Source organism: Pan troglodytes, chromosome 20, assembly GCF_028858775.2.
Source record: "Pan troglodytes isolate AG18354 chromosome 20, NHGRI_mPanTro3-v2.0_pri, whole genome shotgun sequence".
NCBI lineage: Eukaryota > Metazoa > Chordata > Mammalia > Primates > Hominidae > Pan > Pan troglodytes.
In genome coordinates, this window is record NC_072418.2 from 49,303,332 (window position 1) to 49,319,631 (window position 16,300).

The 16,300-nt window shown below is 52.7% G+C and overlaps 1 protein-coding gene across 1 annotated transcript in view; it reads left to right on the forward strand.

Annotated features, from left to right (window-relative positions):
• Positions 1-11,350, forward strand: part of PPP5C (protein phosphatase 5 catalytic subunit) — a 43,676-nt gene extending 32,326 nt beyond the window's left edge. The window contains exons 5-13 of the mRNA XM_512768.6: positions 3,987-4,052; positions 4,356-4,454; positions 5,380-5,485; positions 7,667-7,809; positions 7,940-8,027; positions 8,982-9,022; positions 9,126-9,304; positions 10,549-10,630; positions 10,782-11,350. Coding sequence (XP_512768.2) covers positions 3,987-4,052; positions 4,356-4,454; positions 5,380-5,485; positions 7,667-7,809; positions 7,940-8,027; positions 8,982-9,022; positions 9,126-9,304; positions 10,549-10,630; positions 10,782-10,844 — 867 coding nt within the window. The 3' untranslated portion in view covers positions 10,845-11,350. The remainder of the gene's footprint in view (positions 1-3,986; positions 4,053-4,355; positions 4,455-5,379; positions 5,486-7,666; positions 7,810-7,939; positions 8,028-8,981; positions 9,023-9,125; positions 9,305-10,548; positions 10,631-10,781) is intronic.
• The last annotated feature ends 4,950 nt before the right edge of the window (positions 11,351-16,300 follow it).

Here is a 16,300-nt window from a genome sequence, read left to right on the forward strand (position 1 = left end):
TAATCCACCCACCTCGGCCTCCTAAGGTGCTGGAATTACAGGTGTCAGCCACCATTCCCAGCCAATCTTTACCTTTTAATTGGAGTGTTTAGTTCATTTATGTTTAACTATCAGCAATCATATGATTGCATTTCAATCTACTGTCTAGATATCTCTTTTCTATATGTCCCATTTGTTTTTTTTTCCCCTTGTTTCTCCTTCTTTGACTTTCTTTTGTGTGAATCAGGAATCTTTTAGCATTTCATCTGTTTCATTGAATTTTTTGTTATACTTTTGAATGTGTGTGGCGAGGGGTGGAGTGTTACATGGTTGCTCTAGAGCAGCCCTTCTCAGCTGAGGCTGTATAGAGAGAATTAAGCCCTAACTCCCTTAGGCATCCATTATATCCGCAGTGAATTAACTCCTCTCCTGTGAATCTGTGTGCTGTCCTTGGGAGAACTGAGCAGATATCACTGGAAATATTTTTTGTGGGGCTTAATCATTTCCCGGAACCCTGGATGAAAAAGGCTGCTCCAAAGATTACAATGTGTAACTTTAACTTGTCCTATTCTACTTTCAAATAATAATATGATACTTAATGGACAATATAAGAATCTTATGGCCTGGGGCAGTGGCTCATGCCTGTAATCCCAGCAGTTTCGGAGTCCAAGGCAGGTGAATCACTTGGGGTCAGGAGTTCCAGACTAGCCTGGTCAACATGGCAAAAACCCCATCTCTACAACCCTGTCTCTACTAAAAATACAAAAATTAGCCAGGCGTGGTGGCACACACTTTTAATCCCAGCTGCTCGAGAGGCTGAGGCAGAAGAATCACTTGAACCCAGGAGGTGGAGGTTGCAGTGAGCCAAGGTCGTGCCACTGCACTCCAGCCTGGGCAACAGAGCAAGACTCCATCTCAAAAGAAAAAAAAAAAGAATCTTACAATATTGTGATTGCTTTTATTTTCTCCCAGTCTTTGTGCTCTTGTCATGCTTATGCATCTGCTATAAATACATTGTTGTCATTTCCTTAAATAGACACTAGTCTTCTAAAGAAATACACGTATGAATACACGGAAAATGTCTTTTATATTTACCCTTTCTCTTAATCCTTGTTTCTCCTTCCATATGTGAGTTTCTATCTGGTATCATGCCCCTTCTGCCTGAGTACTTTTAGTATTTCTTACAGTGCACGTCTGCTGTAGACTAATTCTCTCAGCTTTGGTCTGCCTGAAAATGTTTTTATTTTGTCTTCATTTTTAGGGGTGTCTTTGCTGGATGTAGAGTTCTAGGTTGACATTGTTTCTTTCAGTGCTTTAAATGTGTTTTTTTCCCATTGCCTTTTGACCTCCATTGTTTCTGTGAGAACTCAGCAATCATTCATATCTTTGTTCTATATAGTCTGTTTTTTTCTTCACTGGTTTTAAGATTTTATCTTTGGTTTTTAGTAGTTTGACTATGATGGGCTTTGATGTGCTTTTTTTGAGTCTGTGGGTTAATATCTTTCATTAGTTTTGGAAAGTTCTTAGCCATTATTTCTTATGTTTCTTCCCATTTCTGCTCTCCTCTCCGTCTGGAAAGCTAATAACATGTTCTTTGATACTATTTGATACTATTCCTTAGATCTTAATGACCTGAATTTTTTTAATTCTTTTCACGATTTTTCCTCTATGTATTTCAGTTCAGATAATTTCAGTTGTCCTTATGGTCACTGATTCTTTGTAACTGCCGTTAAGCCCAAAAAATGAATTATTTATTTCTTACATTCTATTTTTTATTGGTAGCATTTTCATTTAGTTGTGTTTTTTTTAACAGACTTTTCATCTCTGTGTCTCATGTGTTCATGCATGTTGTCCACCTTTTCCACGAAGTCCTTTCACACATTTACCATGGTTATCTTAAAGTCTCTGTCTGATAGTTCCATCATCTGGTTCATCTCTGAGTCTGCTCTGTTACCAGTTCTTCATGTGTTTTACAATTTTATTGTATGCCAGCTATTTTGTATAAAAGAACATTAGAGACTGAGGTAAATAAAGTTTTTCCTCAGAAAATGGCACACTTAGGCTGGGCACCATGGCTCAGGCCTGTAATCCTAGCACTTTGGGAGGCCAAGGTGGGCAGATCGCTTGAGCCCAGTAGTTCAAGACCAGCCTGGGCAACTTGGAGAAACCCCACCTCTACAAAAAAAATACAAAAATTAGCCAGGCATGGTGGTTGGCACCTGTAGTCCTAGCTACTTGGGAGGCTGAGTGGGGAGGATCACCTGAGCCTGGGAGGTTGAGGCTGCAGTGAACTGTGATCGAGCCACTGCACTCCAGCCTGGGTGACAGAGTGAGACCCTGTCTTAAAACAAATAAACAAATAAGAAAATGGTACACATTTCTCCTGTTGAGCCACAAGAGGGAGGGGCTGTGTGAACCTCATCTGTAGTTTAGGGGCAGCTTTTATTGGAGTTTCTTTACCACCGGCTTTAAATGTGTTCAGAGTAGAATTAGGACTTTCCCTTCAGCAGAGCTTGGGATCTTAGCCCTGGCAGAATTCCAGGGATGTCTTTATGTTTTAAAGTCGCCAGCTTTTGGAACTGTGGGAGGCCTCTGGTATTCAGCCCTGCCGCTAGACTGTGGGGCCACTGGGGTGCTCTCCGCTCCCCAGTCTCGCCCCCACTTCTGTACCTCAGGAGGTTTCTCTGCACCTCACTCCCTCGCGCCCAACCTTCCATGAAGCCCGTGTGAGGGAGTTGGCAGGGGGCAGAGGCGGGCTGTGCTGGGGCTCCCTGGAGTCCTCATCTGTCACGCCAGTCCCCACGCGGTCATGAACTTCCACTCATTTCCCCTCACGCAGGGCATCCCGCCCTGCTGCCTCGCACCAGGGTGAAAGCTGTGGGCTCCTTCCCCAAGGAAGGGCTCGTCCTGTCTGCATTTTGATTAATTTAGGTCCCTTTGCATTGCCAGCTCTCAGATGGCTTTACCTTTGATTTTGTTGCTTGTTTGGCTTGTTTTCATCTTTAGGGCGAGACAGTCTTTTGTAACTTTTCTACCTTCTGACTAGAAGTGGATGCCGCCTGCATTTTCTTAACACCTTTTTCCCCAGCTTATTTTGGAAATCGTCAAACCTACAGAGAGCTGAAAGAACAGTACAGTTAACATCTGTCCACCCTTCACACAGATTCACCACTTGTGAACATTTTAATGCATTAACTTTATGTGTCTGTCTACTTATTTATGCATTTGTATGTGTATACTTTTTCCTTTTTTTTCCCCTAACCCATTTGAGAGTAAGTTGCAGCCATCATAACCTGGATCTCCCCAAAAACAAAGACGTCCTCTTGTGTGACCACAGTTGAATTGTCCTACCTTAGAAATTCATCCTCGATGTGATAATACTGACTAAGGTAGACAGTCCACAGGCCATCCGGAAAATCTGGAAACATTGACAAATATGCATGTCATTGTCAAGGTCATCTCCAATCTGTGAAAAATAAATCATCTGCATTTCTAGACATCTATTAGTATTTTAATTCTCCCCAGCTCTCCCCAAAACATCCTTTTTAGCTGCTTTTAAAAAATTCAGCGTCCGTTGAAAGCACCAGTGTTGCCTATGACCTGCCTTTTTACCTCTTTTTACCTAGAAAGTCTCACTTCTTTTTTGGGAGACTCTTTTATGACAGTGACATTGCGCTGTGTCCAGGCCAGTTCTTTTATAAAATGTTCTACGATCTGGATTCATGCATGTATTTCCACATGATGCTGAGTATTTTAAGATAATTCAAGAATCAGGTTTTCGTATGAAACGATCGCAATGCTTCGGCACTGCACAGGCCACAGAAGCCTGCGGCTGCCTCCGGCCCCGCCTGCTCCCGCTCCCCCAGGCCTGCCCTGCCCTTTTTCTTCTCTTCCTGCTTCTCCCTCGCCCTCAGCCCAGCAGCGTCTCATGGGCAGTCCAGGCTTTCGGGGCCGGGTTGGGCAGCAGCCCCTGCAGCCGGTCCCACTGAGTCTGCCCTGCCTTCCAGATTCTGGTACAGGTCAAAGAGGTCCTCTCCAAGCTGAGCACGCTCGTGGAAACCACACTCAAAGAGGTGCGCGTTGTGGGGCAGTGCGGGGAGGGCCAGCGGGGGTGGGCTCTCTGGCTGGGGAGGGGCCACAGAGCTCAGGAACTCACGGATCCACCTCCCTCTCTCCCTCACACCCCACCCCTGTGCCTTTCCTCCTGAATATCCCATTTCTCTCCTGGCCTCTTGGTCTTCGTTTGTGTTCCCTGCTTGTGTCTCTTGCATGATTCTTCTTGGTCTACTGTGAACTCTTACCCTTCCCCTCACCTCTGCCCCCTCCCCATGTCTCTCTCTGGGCCCCTCCCTCTCCGCTGGCCTCTTTTCTTTCAGACAGAGAAGATTACAGTATGCGGGGACACCCATGGCCAGTTCTATGACCTCCTCAACATATTCGAGCTCAACGGTTTACCCTCGGAGACCAACCCCTATGTATCCTTCTCAGCAGAGCCACCCTCTCCCCACCTCCACCCCCAGCCGCAGCCTCAGGTCTGCACAGAGTGGGAGGAGCCCCTGCCAGGAAAAGACATGACCTTGGAAAGGAGAGGCCTGGCCACGCTGGGGCACCAAGGTGTGGGTGGAGCTGCAGGCTGGCCATGCACCCCAGGCTCCAGGCTCGGACAGGCCTGGGCCAACACCCACCTGCTGTGTGACCTGAGCTGGTAGCTCCGTCTCTCTGGGTCTTGGCTTGTCTTCGTCTCCCTCAGGATCGCATTTGAATGGCACCTGGCACTGGCCATACTTGGGTCCATCCTGGCTTTGCCACTTCCCAGCTGTGTGACCGAAGCAGGTTACTTCACTGCTTGGTGTCACAGTTTCCCCATTTGCAAAGAGGGATAATAATACGTGCAACCTTGTTACTCAGCAGTTACTGAGAGGATAGGTTAAGAACAGGGCCTGGCCCACGCTTGATGCTATCTAAGTATTTCCCCGTATTATGGTATCTGCTTGATGAATGGCCACTTGTAGGGCCACTAGGCCTATGCATTGTTGAGTGGGAGGGCCCGTGTCCCATCTCCCCCATGGCTCCAGGCCTCTCTGAGGAGAGCTGAAGGAGGTGGACTGACTAGTCCCTGCACCTCCCCGCCACTGGCTTTCCGGGAGACAAGAGGCAGGGTCCTCAGTGCCATACTACTGAGGCTCAGCGGCCAAGCTCTGGCTGGAGCCACAGTGAGGAAAGGATTAGAAACCCAGATCCCTTGAGCCCTGCCAAGTCCTCACTCCTTGGGAGGTGCTGACAGGAGGCTTGAGGCCAGGCAGGAGCAGCCCATCTGGCCCATCTTCTGCCACCACCCCCAACCCCACCGCACCGCACCCCTTCCCCTCCACGCTTGCCATGTTTTCCTCAGCAGGACAGATATTTAATGGTGACTTCGTGGACCGAGGCTCCTTCTCTGTAGAAGTGATCCTCACCCTTTTCGGCTTCAAGCTCCTGTACCCAGATCACTTTCACCTACTTCGAGGTGAGCTGGGAAGTGACAAGGTTTGGGTTCATTGTGGGGTCCTGAGTGGGGCACTCACTCTGCAAGGATAATAGTTGCAGCTGTATTTATTTTGTGGACTCGGAGATCATGCACAGAGCGGCCTTTTAAGATTGAGTATGTAGTGCACTGCACAATAGCATCACACCAAAGGATTCGTTTACATCATAGATAGTGTAGAAATGGATGTTTACTCTGACCATTTTTCAGCAGATGGCAAACAAGGGTGTGAGGATGGGCCCCTTTTTCTAATTTGCACAAGGGCAATGAAACAGGCTTCTGGGTGGCCCTAAATCTGACACTAAAGCTGAGTGACTGAGTGAACAGACCAGGGCTTGAGGGTGGGAGTAAGGAGACTGTTGACGAGGCAGTTGTGCCCCCTCAGATTCAGGCTTGGTGTCAGATTTGGGTTCTCTTGATTGAAGTAGAGCCTGGAGCTGAGTGTGCTGGTTCACACCTGTAATCCCAGCACTTTGGAAGGCCGAGGTAGGAGGATCACTTCAGCCCAGGAGTTTGAGACCAGCCTGGGCAACACAGTGAGACTTTGTCTCCAGTAAACATTTTTTTAAAAGGCCAGGCGCAGTGGCTTATGCCTGTAATCCCAGCATTTTGGGAGGCCAAGGCAGGTGGATCATCTGAGGTCAAGAGTTCGAGACCAGCCTGTCCAATGTGGTGAAACCCCGTCTCTACTAAAAATACAAAAATTAGCCGGGCATGATGGTACACGCCTGTAATCCCAGCTGCCTGGGAGGCTGAGGCAGGAGAATCGCTTGAACCCAGGAGGCACATGTTGCAATGAGCCGAGATCGCACCACTGCACTCCAGCCTAGTCGATAGAGTGAGACTCAGTCTAAAAAAAAAAAAAAAGCCAGGCATGGTGGCACCGTGCACCTGTAGTCCCAGCTTCTTGGGTGGCCAAAGTGGAAGGACTGCTTGAGCCCAGGAGTGTGAGGCTGCAGTGAGCCATGATCACACCGCTGCACTCCAGCGTGGGCAACAGAGCAAGACCCTGTCTCTTTGAAAAAAAAAAAAAAAGTAAGAAACTTGAAGTAGAGCCCAGAGTATTTGCTGGAGGAACAGACACAGGTGTGAGACAAAGAGGGAACGAAAGGGGCCCTCTAGGGTTTTGGCCGGAGTATCTGGAGGGCTAGGGCTGCCAGTGACGAAGACGGGAACATGTAGAGCAGGGTGTGGCCAGGAGCTGAGGAGCTCCCCTTTGGATGTGGCTGAGATCAGGAGACATGGGATGTGGGTGGGGTTCCAAGGGGTGTTGAAAATGTAGGTTTCTTGGTGTCCAGATGAGATTAGACAAGAGGAGCTCACCGGGATGTGAGGGCCACACAGGGGAGGCCCTGCCCATGGCGGGGTCGGGGTGAGTTGGGAGGTGAGTGATAGGCTGGGGCGAAGCCTGCATGCCCGTGTCCCTGGGCTCACAGGGTTCACGCAGCAGTGTCCAGCACAGGGTCAAAGCTCAGGAAGCCCCACTGTGGGCCTCGTTGCAGGAGGCAACAAGTGCTCAGGCCGAGGAGTCGGACAAGCAGAGTCTGAGCAGATGCGAGACTGGGCAGCCTTGTCCTTGCCCCCAAGCTCTGGAAGGGAAGAAGGAGGCCGGGTGCTTGTGTCTGAGACAGAAGGATGGAGCTCAGGGTGGGGTGGGCTGGGGCACATGTTCTGTAGATGGGCCTACTTTTTGGTTTTGAGACGGTCTTGCTTTGCTCTGTTGCCCAGGCTGGAGTGCAGTAGCATGAGTATAGCTCACTGCAGCCTCCGCTTCATGGGCTCAAGTGATCCTCTGGCCTCAGCCTCCCAAGTAGCTGGCACTACAGGCACGCACCACCATGCCCAGCTAATTTTTAAAATTGTTTTATAGAGAGGTCTCAGTATATTGCCCAGGCTGGTCTCAAATTGCTGGGCTCAAGCAGTTCTGCCTTGGCTTCCCAAAGTGCTGGAATTACAGGCGTGAGCCATGGTGCCTAGCCATGGACCTACTTTTTGTCAAGATTCCCCCCTTGGTACCTCCAGTCTGGAAGGCACCGCAGTGGGAAGTGCGAGGCCCATGGGGGCAAGGGACACATGCACAGTTCTGGGCCTTGAGGGTGCCAGGCTGGAGGACACTGATGTACCTGGAGGCTGAGCTTTCTCTTCTGTCCCCGTGTTGGCCAGGCAACCACGAGACAGACAACATGAACCAGATCTACGGTTTCGAGGGTGAGGTGAAGGCCAAGTACACAGCCCAGATGTACGAGCTCTTTAGCGAGGTGTTCGAGTGGCTCCCGTTGGCCCAGTGCATCAACGGCAAAGTGCTGGTGAGGACGGCGCGAGCCCCAAGTGTGGGTTCCCCACCCAGCCACACCTGGGCAGATATGCTGGTGAAGGAAGTTGGGGCCTGTGGGTGGGTGGCACCTTCCCTCACAGCGGCATCCCCCATCTCCCCAGATCATGCACGGAGGCCTGTTCAGTGAAGACGGTGTCACCCTGGACGACATCCGGAAAATTGAGCGGAATCGACAACCCCCAGATTCAGGTGAGCAGCACGGGGCCAGGTGTCTCCAGCAGAAAGGGGCAGCCTGGGCTGAGCTCTCCCCCACAACCCAGCCCTGCCTCAGAGGATGGGCTTTGTGCCCTTGGCAAGAAACAGCGGGTCTGAGCCTCAGGTTCCTCACCTGCGACTTGGGCCAGTGCACCTCCTTCATGGGGCTGTGATGGCAAGCACGATCGTGACCATGGTGCGGGGCGAAGGCACGGTGACCGCCGAGCACACCTGTCCTTATTTATTTGTGAGTTCAGCTGTGGAACCCTGGAAGGAGGGGAGGTCTTGGGGCTCCTGTCCTAGTGACGGGCACACTTCAGAGAGTTCACCCACAGGTGCACACACACATGCACACTGTGAGTGCTGCAGAGGACATGGATTGGGTGGGCTGGTGCCGGGTGCTCAGGAAGGCCTCTCCAGGGAGGCGAGGTTTGAGCTGACACTGCGGGAAGCAGAGGCACCTGCCATGCACAGAGCCTGGCGAGCATATTCCAGGCTTGAGGAGGGGTCCTAAGGCAGGGAGAAGTTGGCGAGTGGGCAGGGCTGTGCTTTGAGGGCTGACATTGGACATGGGGTTCACTGGGCCCAAATCCTATGGCGCTTTACAGGCCCCAGTGAGGAACTTTGTTCCTAGGGCAGTGCGGAGCCACCAAAGGCTTTGAGTGGGAGAGGGGCCTGATCTGAATAGTGACATTGAAAGCTCTGTCTGGCTTCGGGGTCACAGGGGATTGAATGGGGTCTGGAGGGCAGATCAGCAGAGAGGGTGGGGGTGGCTCAGAATCACAGTCGCCTGTCCTGAATGTCCATGTCCATGCTGGATGTCCCCTGCCCAACACCCACCCAGGCGGGGCTGTGGGGTCAGCACCTGGCCGGGCCAGGAGGTGGCCTGTGAGTGACCACCCCCGGGGAGGTGGACGGGTCCCTAATGTTTCCCTCGCTCCCCACCAGGGCCCATGTGTGACCTGCTCTGGTCAGATCCACAGCCGCAGGTGAGTCTAGGGTGGGGGGGCACGGCCGGCGGGTGTGGGCTGTGGCAGCAGGTGGAGGCAGACAGTCACCCTGAACCCGTCTCTCCCTTCTGCCCACCCTCAGAACGGGCGCTCGGTCAGCAAGCGGGGCGTGAGCTGTCAGTTTGGGCCTGACGTCACCAAGGCCTTCTTGGAAGAGAACAACCTGGACTATATCATCCGCAGCCACGAAGTCAAGGCTGAGGGCTACGAGGTGGCTCACGGAGGCCGCTGTGTCACCGTCTTCTCTGCCCCCAACTACTGGTATGTCTTTGCCTTTCCCACCCAGGGCCTCTACCAAGCCATGGGTTTTTGTCTTGGTTTTTGTTTTGCCTTTTTATGATGGTACATTTCAAAGACAGGCAAGAGCAGATAAAAGAACATGACGAACACCCCCGTATGTGTCACCCACCCATGCAGCACCAGTGGGGCCAGCCTGTGGGTGCTGACCAGCTGCCCTGTGTTACAGCAAGCCCCTGGCACTTCACCTTTCTCCCACTGATTGCCCAGCACTTTTCAGAAGGAAAGGGATCTTTTTCTTAACCACAATATCGTGTTTACACTTTTGAGTGCTGGCTGGGCATGGTGGCTCTTTTTCTTAACCACAATATCGTGTTTACACTTTTGAGTGCTGGCTGGGCATGGTGGCTCACGCCTATAATCCCAGCACTTTGGGAGGCCAAGGTGGGCGGATCACCTGAGGTCAGGAGTTTGAGACCAGCCTGGCCAACATGGTTAAATCCCATCTCTACTAAAAATACAAAAATTAGCAGGGCGTGGTGGCGCACACCCGTAATCCCAGCTACTCAGGAGGCTGAGTCAGGAGAATTGTTCGAACCCAGGAGGTAGAGGTTGCAGTGAGCTGAGATTGCACCACTGCATTCCAGCCTGGGCAAGAGTAAGACTCCATCTCAAAACACACACACACACACACACGAGTGCTGATCCCTTGCCCCCACCCGAATCCTGCCAAGTTCTCTTTCTCCTGGTCTCTCCTAAGTGTCTTTTCCAGCTGACTTCTTCCAGACAGGACCTAAACAAGGACATTTTCAGTCTCTTTGCCTGTGAGTTCCCTGTCTCTCCCCACCCGCATCATTTATTTGTTGAAGAATAGGTTACTGCCTGCTGTACGAGTCACCTGTGTCCTGGACTAGGCTGACTGCATCCCCGTGGTGCCGTTTGACATGTTCCTCTGTTCCCTGCATCTCCGGGTGGGCAAAGCTAGAAGCGTGGTCAGATTCCTAGTGGGGTCTGGCGAGCATCCACCTCCATGAGCTATGCCCTGCCCCTTCCTGCTCCTGCTTCCCTCACTCCCACCCTCTTTTCCCTATCCCCATCCTCCTGCCCCTCCCATTCTTTCCCCTGGATTCGTCTTTCCCATCTCTGTCTCTCTGTCCATCTGTGTCTGTTGTGGCTCTGTCCCTCCCTCTGTCCCTTCTTGCCCAGCCCTTCCTTCTCTTAACCCACCAGCCCTGACCACACTGTCCACTCTGCTCCTGTCCCTGCAGCGACCAGATGGGGAACAAAGCCTCCTACATCCACCTCCAGGGCTCCGACCTACGGCCTCAGTTCCACCAGTTCACAGCAGTGGTGAGTCACCCCTCAGGGCCCCCGCCCCTCCCATCCCGGCCTGGGGACAAGGAGGCTGAGACCCTGGTAAGGGGCAGGGGTAGGTTCTGCTGGTGGGTGCTCAGGGGCTCTGTTCTGACTTCTGTCCATCCCACCTGCCCTGGTCCCACAGCCTCATCCCAACGTCAAGCCCATGGCCTATGCCAACACGCTGCTGCAGCTAGGAATGATGTGAGGTGACGGGCGGAGCGGCCTGCATCCCAGGGCCCCTCCACTCCCACCCGACCCGGGCCCCAGGCCAGGGGCAGAGCAGGCCCCGCCCCAGGGCAATGTTGGACCCCCTTTTACTTTGTAAAGTTTGTATTTATTCCCCTTTAGGTTTGCAGAGGGGGTAGGGGCAGAGTCAGGGGCTGGCCAGAGGGTCTGCTCCCTGGACAGAGAGGAAGGAGGTGGAGCAGCTGGGGCTGGGGGCACAGCCCGGGCATTCTGTGGGGAGGCCGTTCTCGGGGTGGGGTGGGGCCGAGTGGCTGCCCTGCCCCCCTCATTTGCATGGCTCGTCCCCCACTCAAGCAATAGGGCCCCGCCATAGGAAGACCCCCAGAGAGAGGGTCAGCAGGGGGGCCCCGCCTGCGCCTCCCCTCCTATAGCCCCATGGTGGGGCTAGGCTGGGGCTCACCCCCCTCCCCAGCTATTTTATGTCTGTAATTAAATATGTTAAAATAAAGTCATTATCGGAAGTCAGCTTGTCTCTGGATGGTGGAGCCGAAGGAGCTGCCCGGGTTGGGTTACGCCTGCTCAGGAGATCCGGAGGGTGGGGAGGCCGCAAAGTCCCGCTGGCCGGGCCCACCCAGCTCTGAGCTGACCGCCCAAGTGGCCTCTGCCTCTGCCCAGCACCGTGGGCTCCTGGGGAGAGTTCTGCCTCCTGGGTGGGGCGATGAGGCCAGCACTGAGTGGAGCGGAGCGGAAGCTGAGGCATAGCCTCATCCTTTGCTGGCTCCAGCAACAAGCATGACAGTGCCGCTCCCTGCTCCCGGCTCAGGGTAGGCCCAGCAGTGGTTCTTGACATCACACGATGAGGCACGCATCTCCTGTCATCCAGGGAGACCAGAGGACCCTTGTCTCACTCCCAGTTGGCTCTTAGTCACAGGTAACGTTGGATTCCATTCAGGCTGCCCTGCCAGGCCTTGGCCCTCCAGAGAGATTGTGTTTTCAAGTTTGAGCTCCTCTGGACTCGGCTTTCTCCAGTGGTATGTGGCACTGGGGGATGGTCTACAGCAAATGACTCCTGCAGGGCCGAGTCCGGGAGCGTTTGGCCCTTTGGAGGCCTCCCAGGCAGACATGAGGCGTCCGCGGTCCTGATTGCGCGTAGGCGCTGGGTAGGTGTTCTCTAAGGCCCATCGGCCTTACAGTAAGTGCACCGCCTTCTGGGGTCAGGTGCGCCACGGTCCAGAAGCCAACTACACATGGCTTCAGGAAAACAGGCACGAGGCCCAGGTTGCCAGTGCCATTCATTTCTCCTGGGAAAGACAAAAACAGCCACCATGACTGTCGGGAGGGTGCTTCAGACCTGATGGGAGTCAGCCAGGCGGGCAGCTGTGAGGCTCTCAGACTCACTGGGTGTCGGGGTTCCTTGCTGCTGCAGTTCAGGAGGTCTCCCAGGACCCAGTATGGTCATTATCCTCACAGTTAGGGCCTATTATAGCAAGAATATGGGGATGAGAATGAGAGGAGGGAAGAGGCAGGCGCAAGCGTCCCACTGCCCTCTCCCGTGGAGCTGTGTGGACAGCGCTTATTTTCCCCGCATGGATGCGACAGCGTGCTGGAGTGTGGCCACCTAGGGAAGCTCACCCGGGCCTCTGCATCCAAGGTTTTCTTCAGGGGTTGGTCATGGGGACTGCTCACCCCGCGTGGCTGACCGTAGCCTCCAGAGAGACCCACGGCCCCCACCCTAAATCACATCCTTAGCATAGACTGTCCACTGTGGCCCAGGGCCCCAGATAAAGAGACACTCCTATGAGGGAGGACACACCGAGGGCTCTCCAGTGACCTCCCAGGAGCCAGCCTTTTCTTCCGTCAGGGCTGCAGCCATGCTGCACAGCTGCATAACAAACACCCTAACCCCCCCCCACCCCCTCAGCTTCAACAACGAATGCCTTGCTGTCTTCCTCAGTTCTGTGATTGGCTGGGCTTGGCCGTGCAGGGCGCACCTGAGGGCTGAGGCATTTATGGTCAGGGGCATTTGGGGCTGGAGGCATCCGAAGACTCGCCCGGCTGGACTCCGTGGGGGCTCACTCCCGTGACGGCAGTTGCTGTGGGCTGTTAGCTGGGCCGGCACTGGAACGCCTGCGTGTGGCTTCCATGTGGCCTGAGCTTCTCTCAACGTGGCAGCTGGGTCCCTCAAGGGAACATTAAATGTTTATATTTAAATCAACCAACTGCATTCCAGCTGTAGCTCTTGCCTCAGCAATGTCCTGCCACACAGTCAATTGTCTCTTTCATTTCCTTCAATCTGGAACATTTCCTCAGCCCCGCTTTGTCTTTGACATGGACGTTTGTGATGATCACGCTCCTCCCGCTCCCCGTGTCTGAAGAGTGCTCCCTGACTGGCTGCCGTCTCCTCCCTGTCGGGTCTGGCTGGGTTCTCCAGAGGGAGTGCTGTGGAGGGGACACAGCAGAGGCCCCATGCTTGTGATGTATGTTGCAGATCATTTTCCCCCATTCTGTCCTTTTTTGTTAAATTGTGGTAAAAAGCACATAACATAAACTGTACCACCTTAACCATTTGAAAGTATATATCCCAGACTGTCTTTTATCTTTAGACTTCACTTGTGGCTTGTTGCCACAGTACAAGTTTATTTTTATGAAGCCAAATGTATCAGTATTTCTTTAATTGTGCTGGCGTGGGAGTCAGTACTTCTCCCTACACCCGGGTTTCAGGGAAGTTCCCTCGGGTTTCTTCTGGGTTTTGTACAGTTTTCTTCTTTATGTCAAGATCTCCAGTCTATTTGGAGTTCCTTCTTGTATGTGATGTGAGGAATGGGTCTAATTTTATCTTTTTCCAAGTGGATATTGGAGGAAGTTTTTAAACGAGAAGAGAAATTCAGAAGATGCTGCAAGAGATGGGACCTTTACGGCGATCAATGTCTCAGTAAAGTCAGAACAAAGAGACTCAGGCACACACACCACAAGTACCAAAACTTTGAGCAGATCAACGCCACAGAGCTGGGCTCGGGAAAACGGAAGGGCCATGGGAGGGAGGGAAAGCATTTAATGGGGGAAGGTCTGGGTAAGCCGATTAAGTTTTGGGGAATCAAGGGGGATAAATACACATGAGTAGGGCTCTGAAGTTAGAGGCAATGAATTGAACCAAAAAGAAACAGTAACTTCCAAAAGGGAGTGTGACGGAGAGACGCCCATAGAGGCAGGTGATGAACATCCAGGGCTGGCCGGGCACGGGGGCTCACGCCTATGATCCCAGCACTTGGGGAGGCCGAGTCATGTGGATCGCTTGAGCACAGGAGTCTGCTAAAATAGGGGACACCACTCTAGTTACAGTTTGGATCGGGGTCATCACGCTGGGGACGTGCCAGGCACACGGAGGTGGGGGAGATGCTGGGGGCAGGTGTGGACACTAAGCAATGGTGTCGGAGGCTGCTGGGGAGTCTCAGGGTTTGGCAGGAGCAGATGTGGACTCCCAGGAGTCATGGACATGAATTAGGGGTCCTAAGAAGCCTCGCCACTGACAAAGGAAGCTGTGAAGGGAAGACCAGAGAACCGGGGGGAGGGGGGGTCTTAGGTGCTCCCCACCCCATCGACCAGGATGGACCCAGGCATCTGCCCAGCTGGATGGAACAGAGACTCCAAGGCAGGAAGGACCTGAGTTCTGTCTCCCTGTCGTTCTCTTGGACCCTTTCACGCTGTCTTCCCCCACCCCCATCTGTCAATGGCCATGATTAGATCACAGACCCAAGCTCTGGCCACCAAGGAAGGCAGAAAGATGACCTAACCTCCATAGCACCGGGTGGGGCCCCTGCTTCCCACCTGTGGGGGGGTGTCAGTTGCTTGGCAGCCAGAGGGACAGAGGCCACCACCCCTCCCCTCCCGGCCAGCACCACAGATGGAGAAACTGGGCCCATGGTTCCCTCTGCCCACACCCTCCTGTGGCTCTCATCTCTGTGGTCCAGCGGATGGGGGTAAACAGGTTGAGGAATTTGGACACTGGAAAATGGGTGGAAACAGTTAAAACCTGAGGGGACCAGGAGGGGCAGGGTGGGCACCCATCTCAGATGAGTCGAAGAGCAGCAGGGTGATTTTCCATGCCTGGCCCCTTGGCTCTGTTCTAAGAGTTTATACGCATTAACATTTCTTTCTAACTCAGTGAGTCAGACACTTTTCAGATGCCCATTTTACAGATAAGCAAGATAAGAAGTACAGAGAGGTTAAGTTACATGCTCAGAGTCACACAGCCAGCAAATGGCAGAACGGGACTTGAGCACCAGCTGACTGGCTGCAGAGTCTGTGCCCTGAGCCAGTTTGCAGTAGCATTGAGCACTTTATGTGTCAGGCGGTTTACAGGCACTTTGGGTACTTGCAACAGCCCCATTTTACAGATGAGGAAACTGAGACACAGAAGCAGCAATATACCTGAGGACACACAACTAGGAAGGAGGATAGAGCGTATTCGGTGGGAGATAATAAAACCTTTGATGCCAAATGCTAAAATAATATTTGGGGAAAAGCTTTTGACCCCTTTTAGCAAACAAAAATGTTATGATGGCAAGAATTTATCCTGCCTGGTTAATCTGATTTTTCCCTTTTTAGTACATGGGTGTTCCCTAACCTTACCCCTGAAGAGAAAACTCACGACTTCCCCCAGAGCTGTGCATTCTCAAAGCTTTTTTTTTTTTTTTTTTTTTTTTTTTTTTTCCCCTGAGATGGAGTCTTGCTCTGTCGCCCAGGTTGGAGTGCAGTGGCGCAATCTCGCTCACTGAAGCCTCCCCCTCCTGGGTTCAAGCCTCCTAAGTAGCTGGGATTACAGGCGTGTGCCACCACGCCCAGCTAATTTTTGTATTTTTAGTAGAGACGGGGTTTCCCCATGTTAGTCAGGCTGGTCTTGAACTCCTGACCTCAAGTGATCTGCCCGCCTCGGCTGCCCAAAGTGCTGGGATTACAGGTGTGAGCCACTGCGCCCGGCCTCAAAGCATTTTTGTTAGCGGTCTTTTTAACATTTCTCCACCGGGCGCGGTGGCTCACGCCTGTAATCCCAGCATTTTGGGAGGCCGCGGCGGGCAGATCACGAGGTCAGGAGTGTAACACCAATCTGGCCAACATGGTGAAACCCCGTCTCCACTAAAAATACAAAAAAATTAGCTGGGCATGGTGGCACGTGCCTGTAATCCCACCTACTCAGGAGGCTGAGGCAGGAGAATTGCTTGAACCAGGACCCAGGAGGCGGAGGCTGCAGTGAGCCGAGATGGCGCCACTGTATTCCAGCCTGGGCTACAGAGCGGGACTCCGTCTCAAAAAAAAAAAAAAAAAAAAAAAAATTCTCTTGGAACTGTTCTGACTGTCCACTGTATGGCGCTAGGGGGCGCTGTAACACCACGGTGTTTTATAGTCATTACAACACTCTTCCAGCAGATGGCGGCAAAGTGTTGGGGAAAGAGGGTGCCTTTTCGCCAATCCCCATAT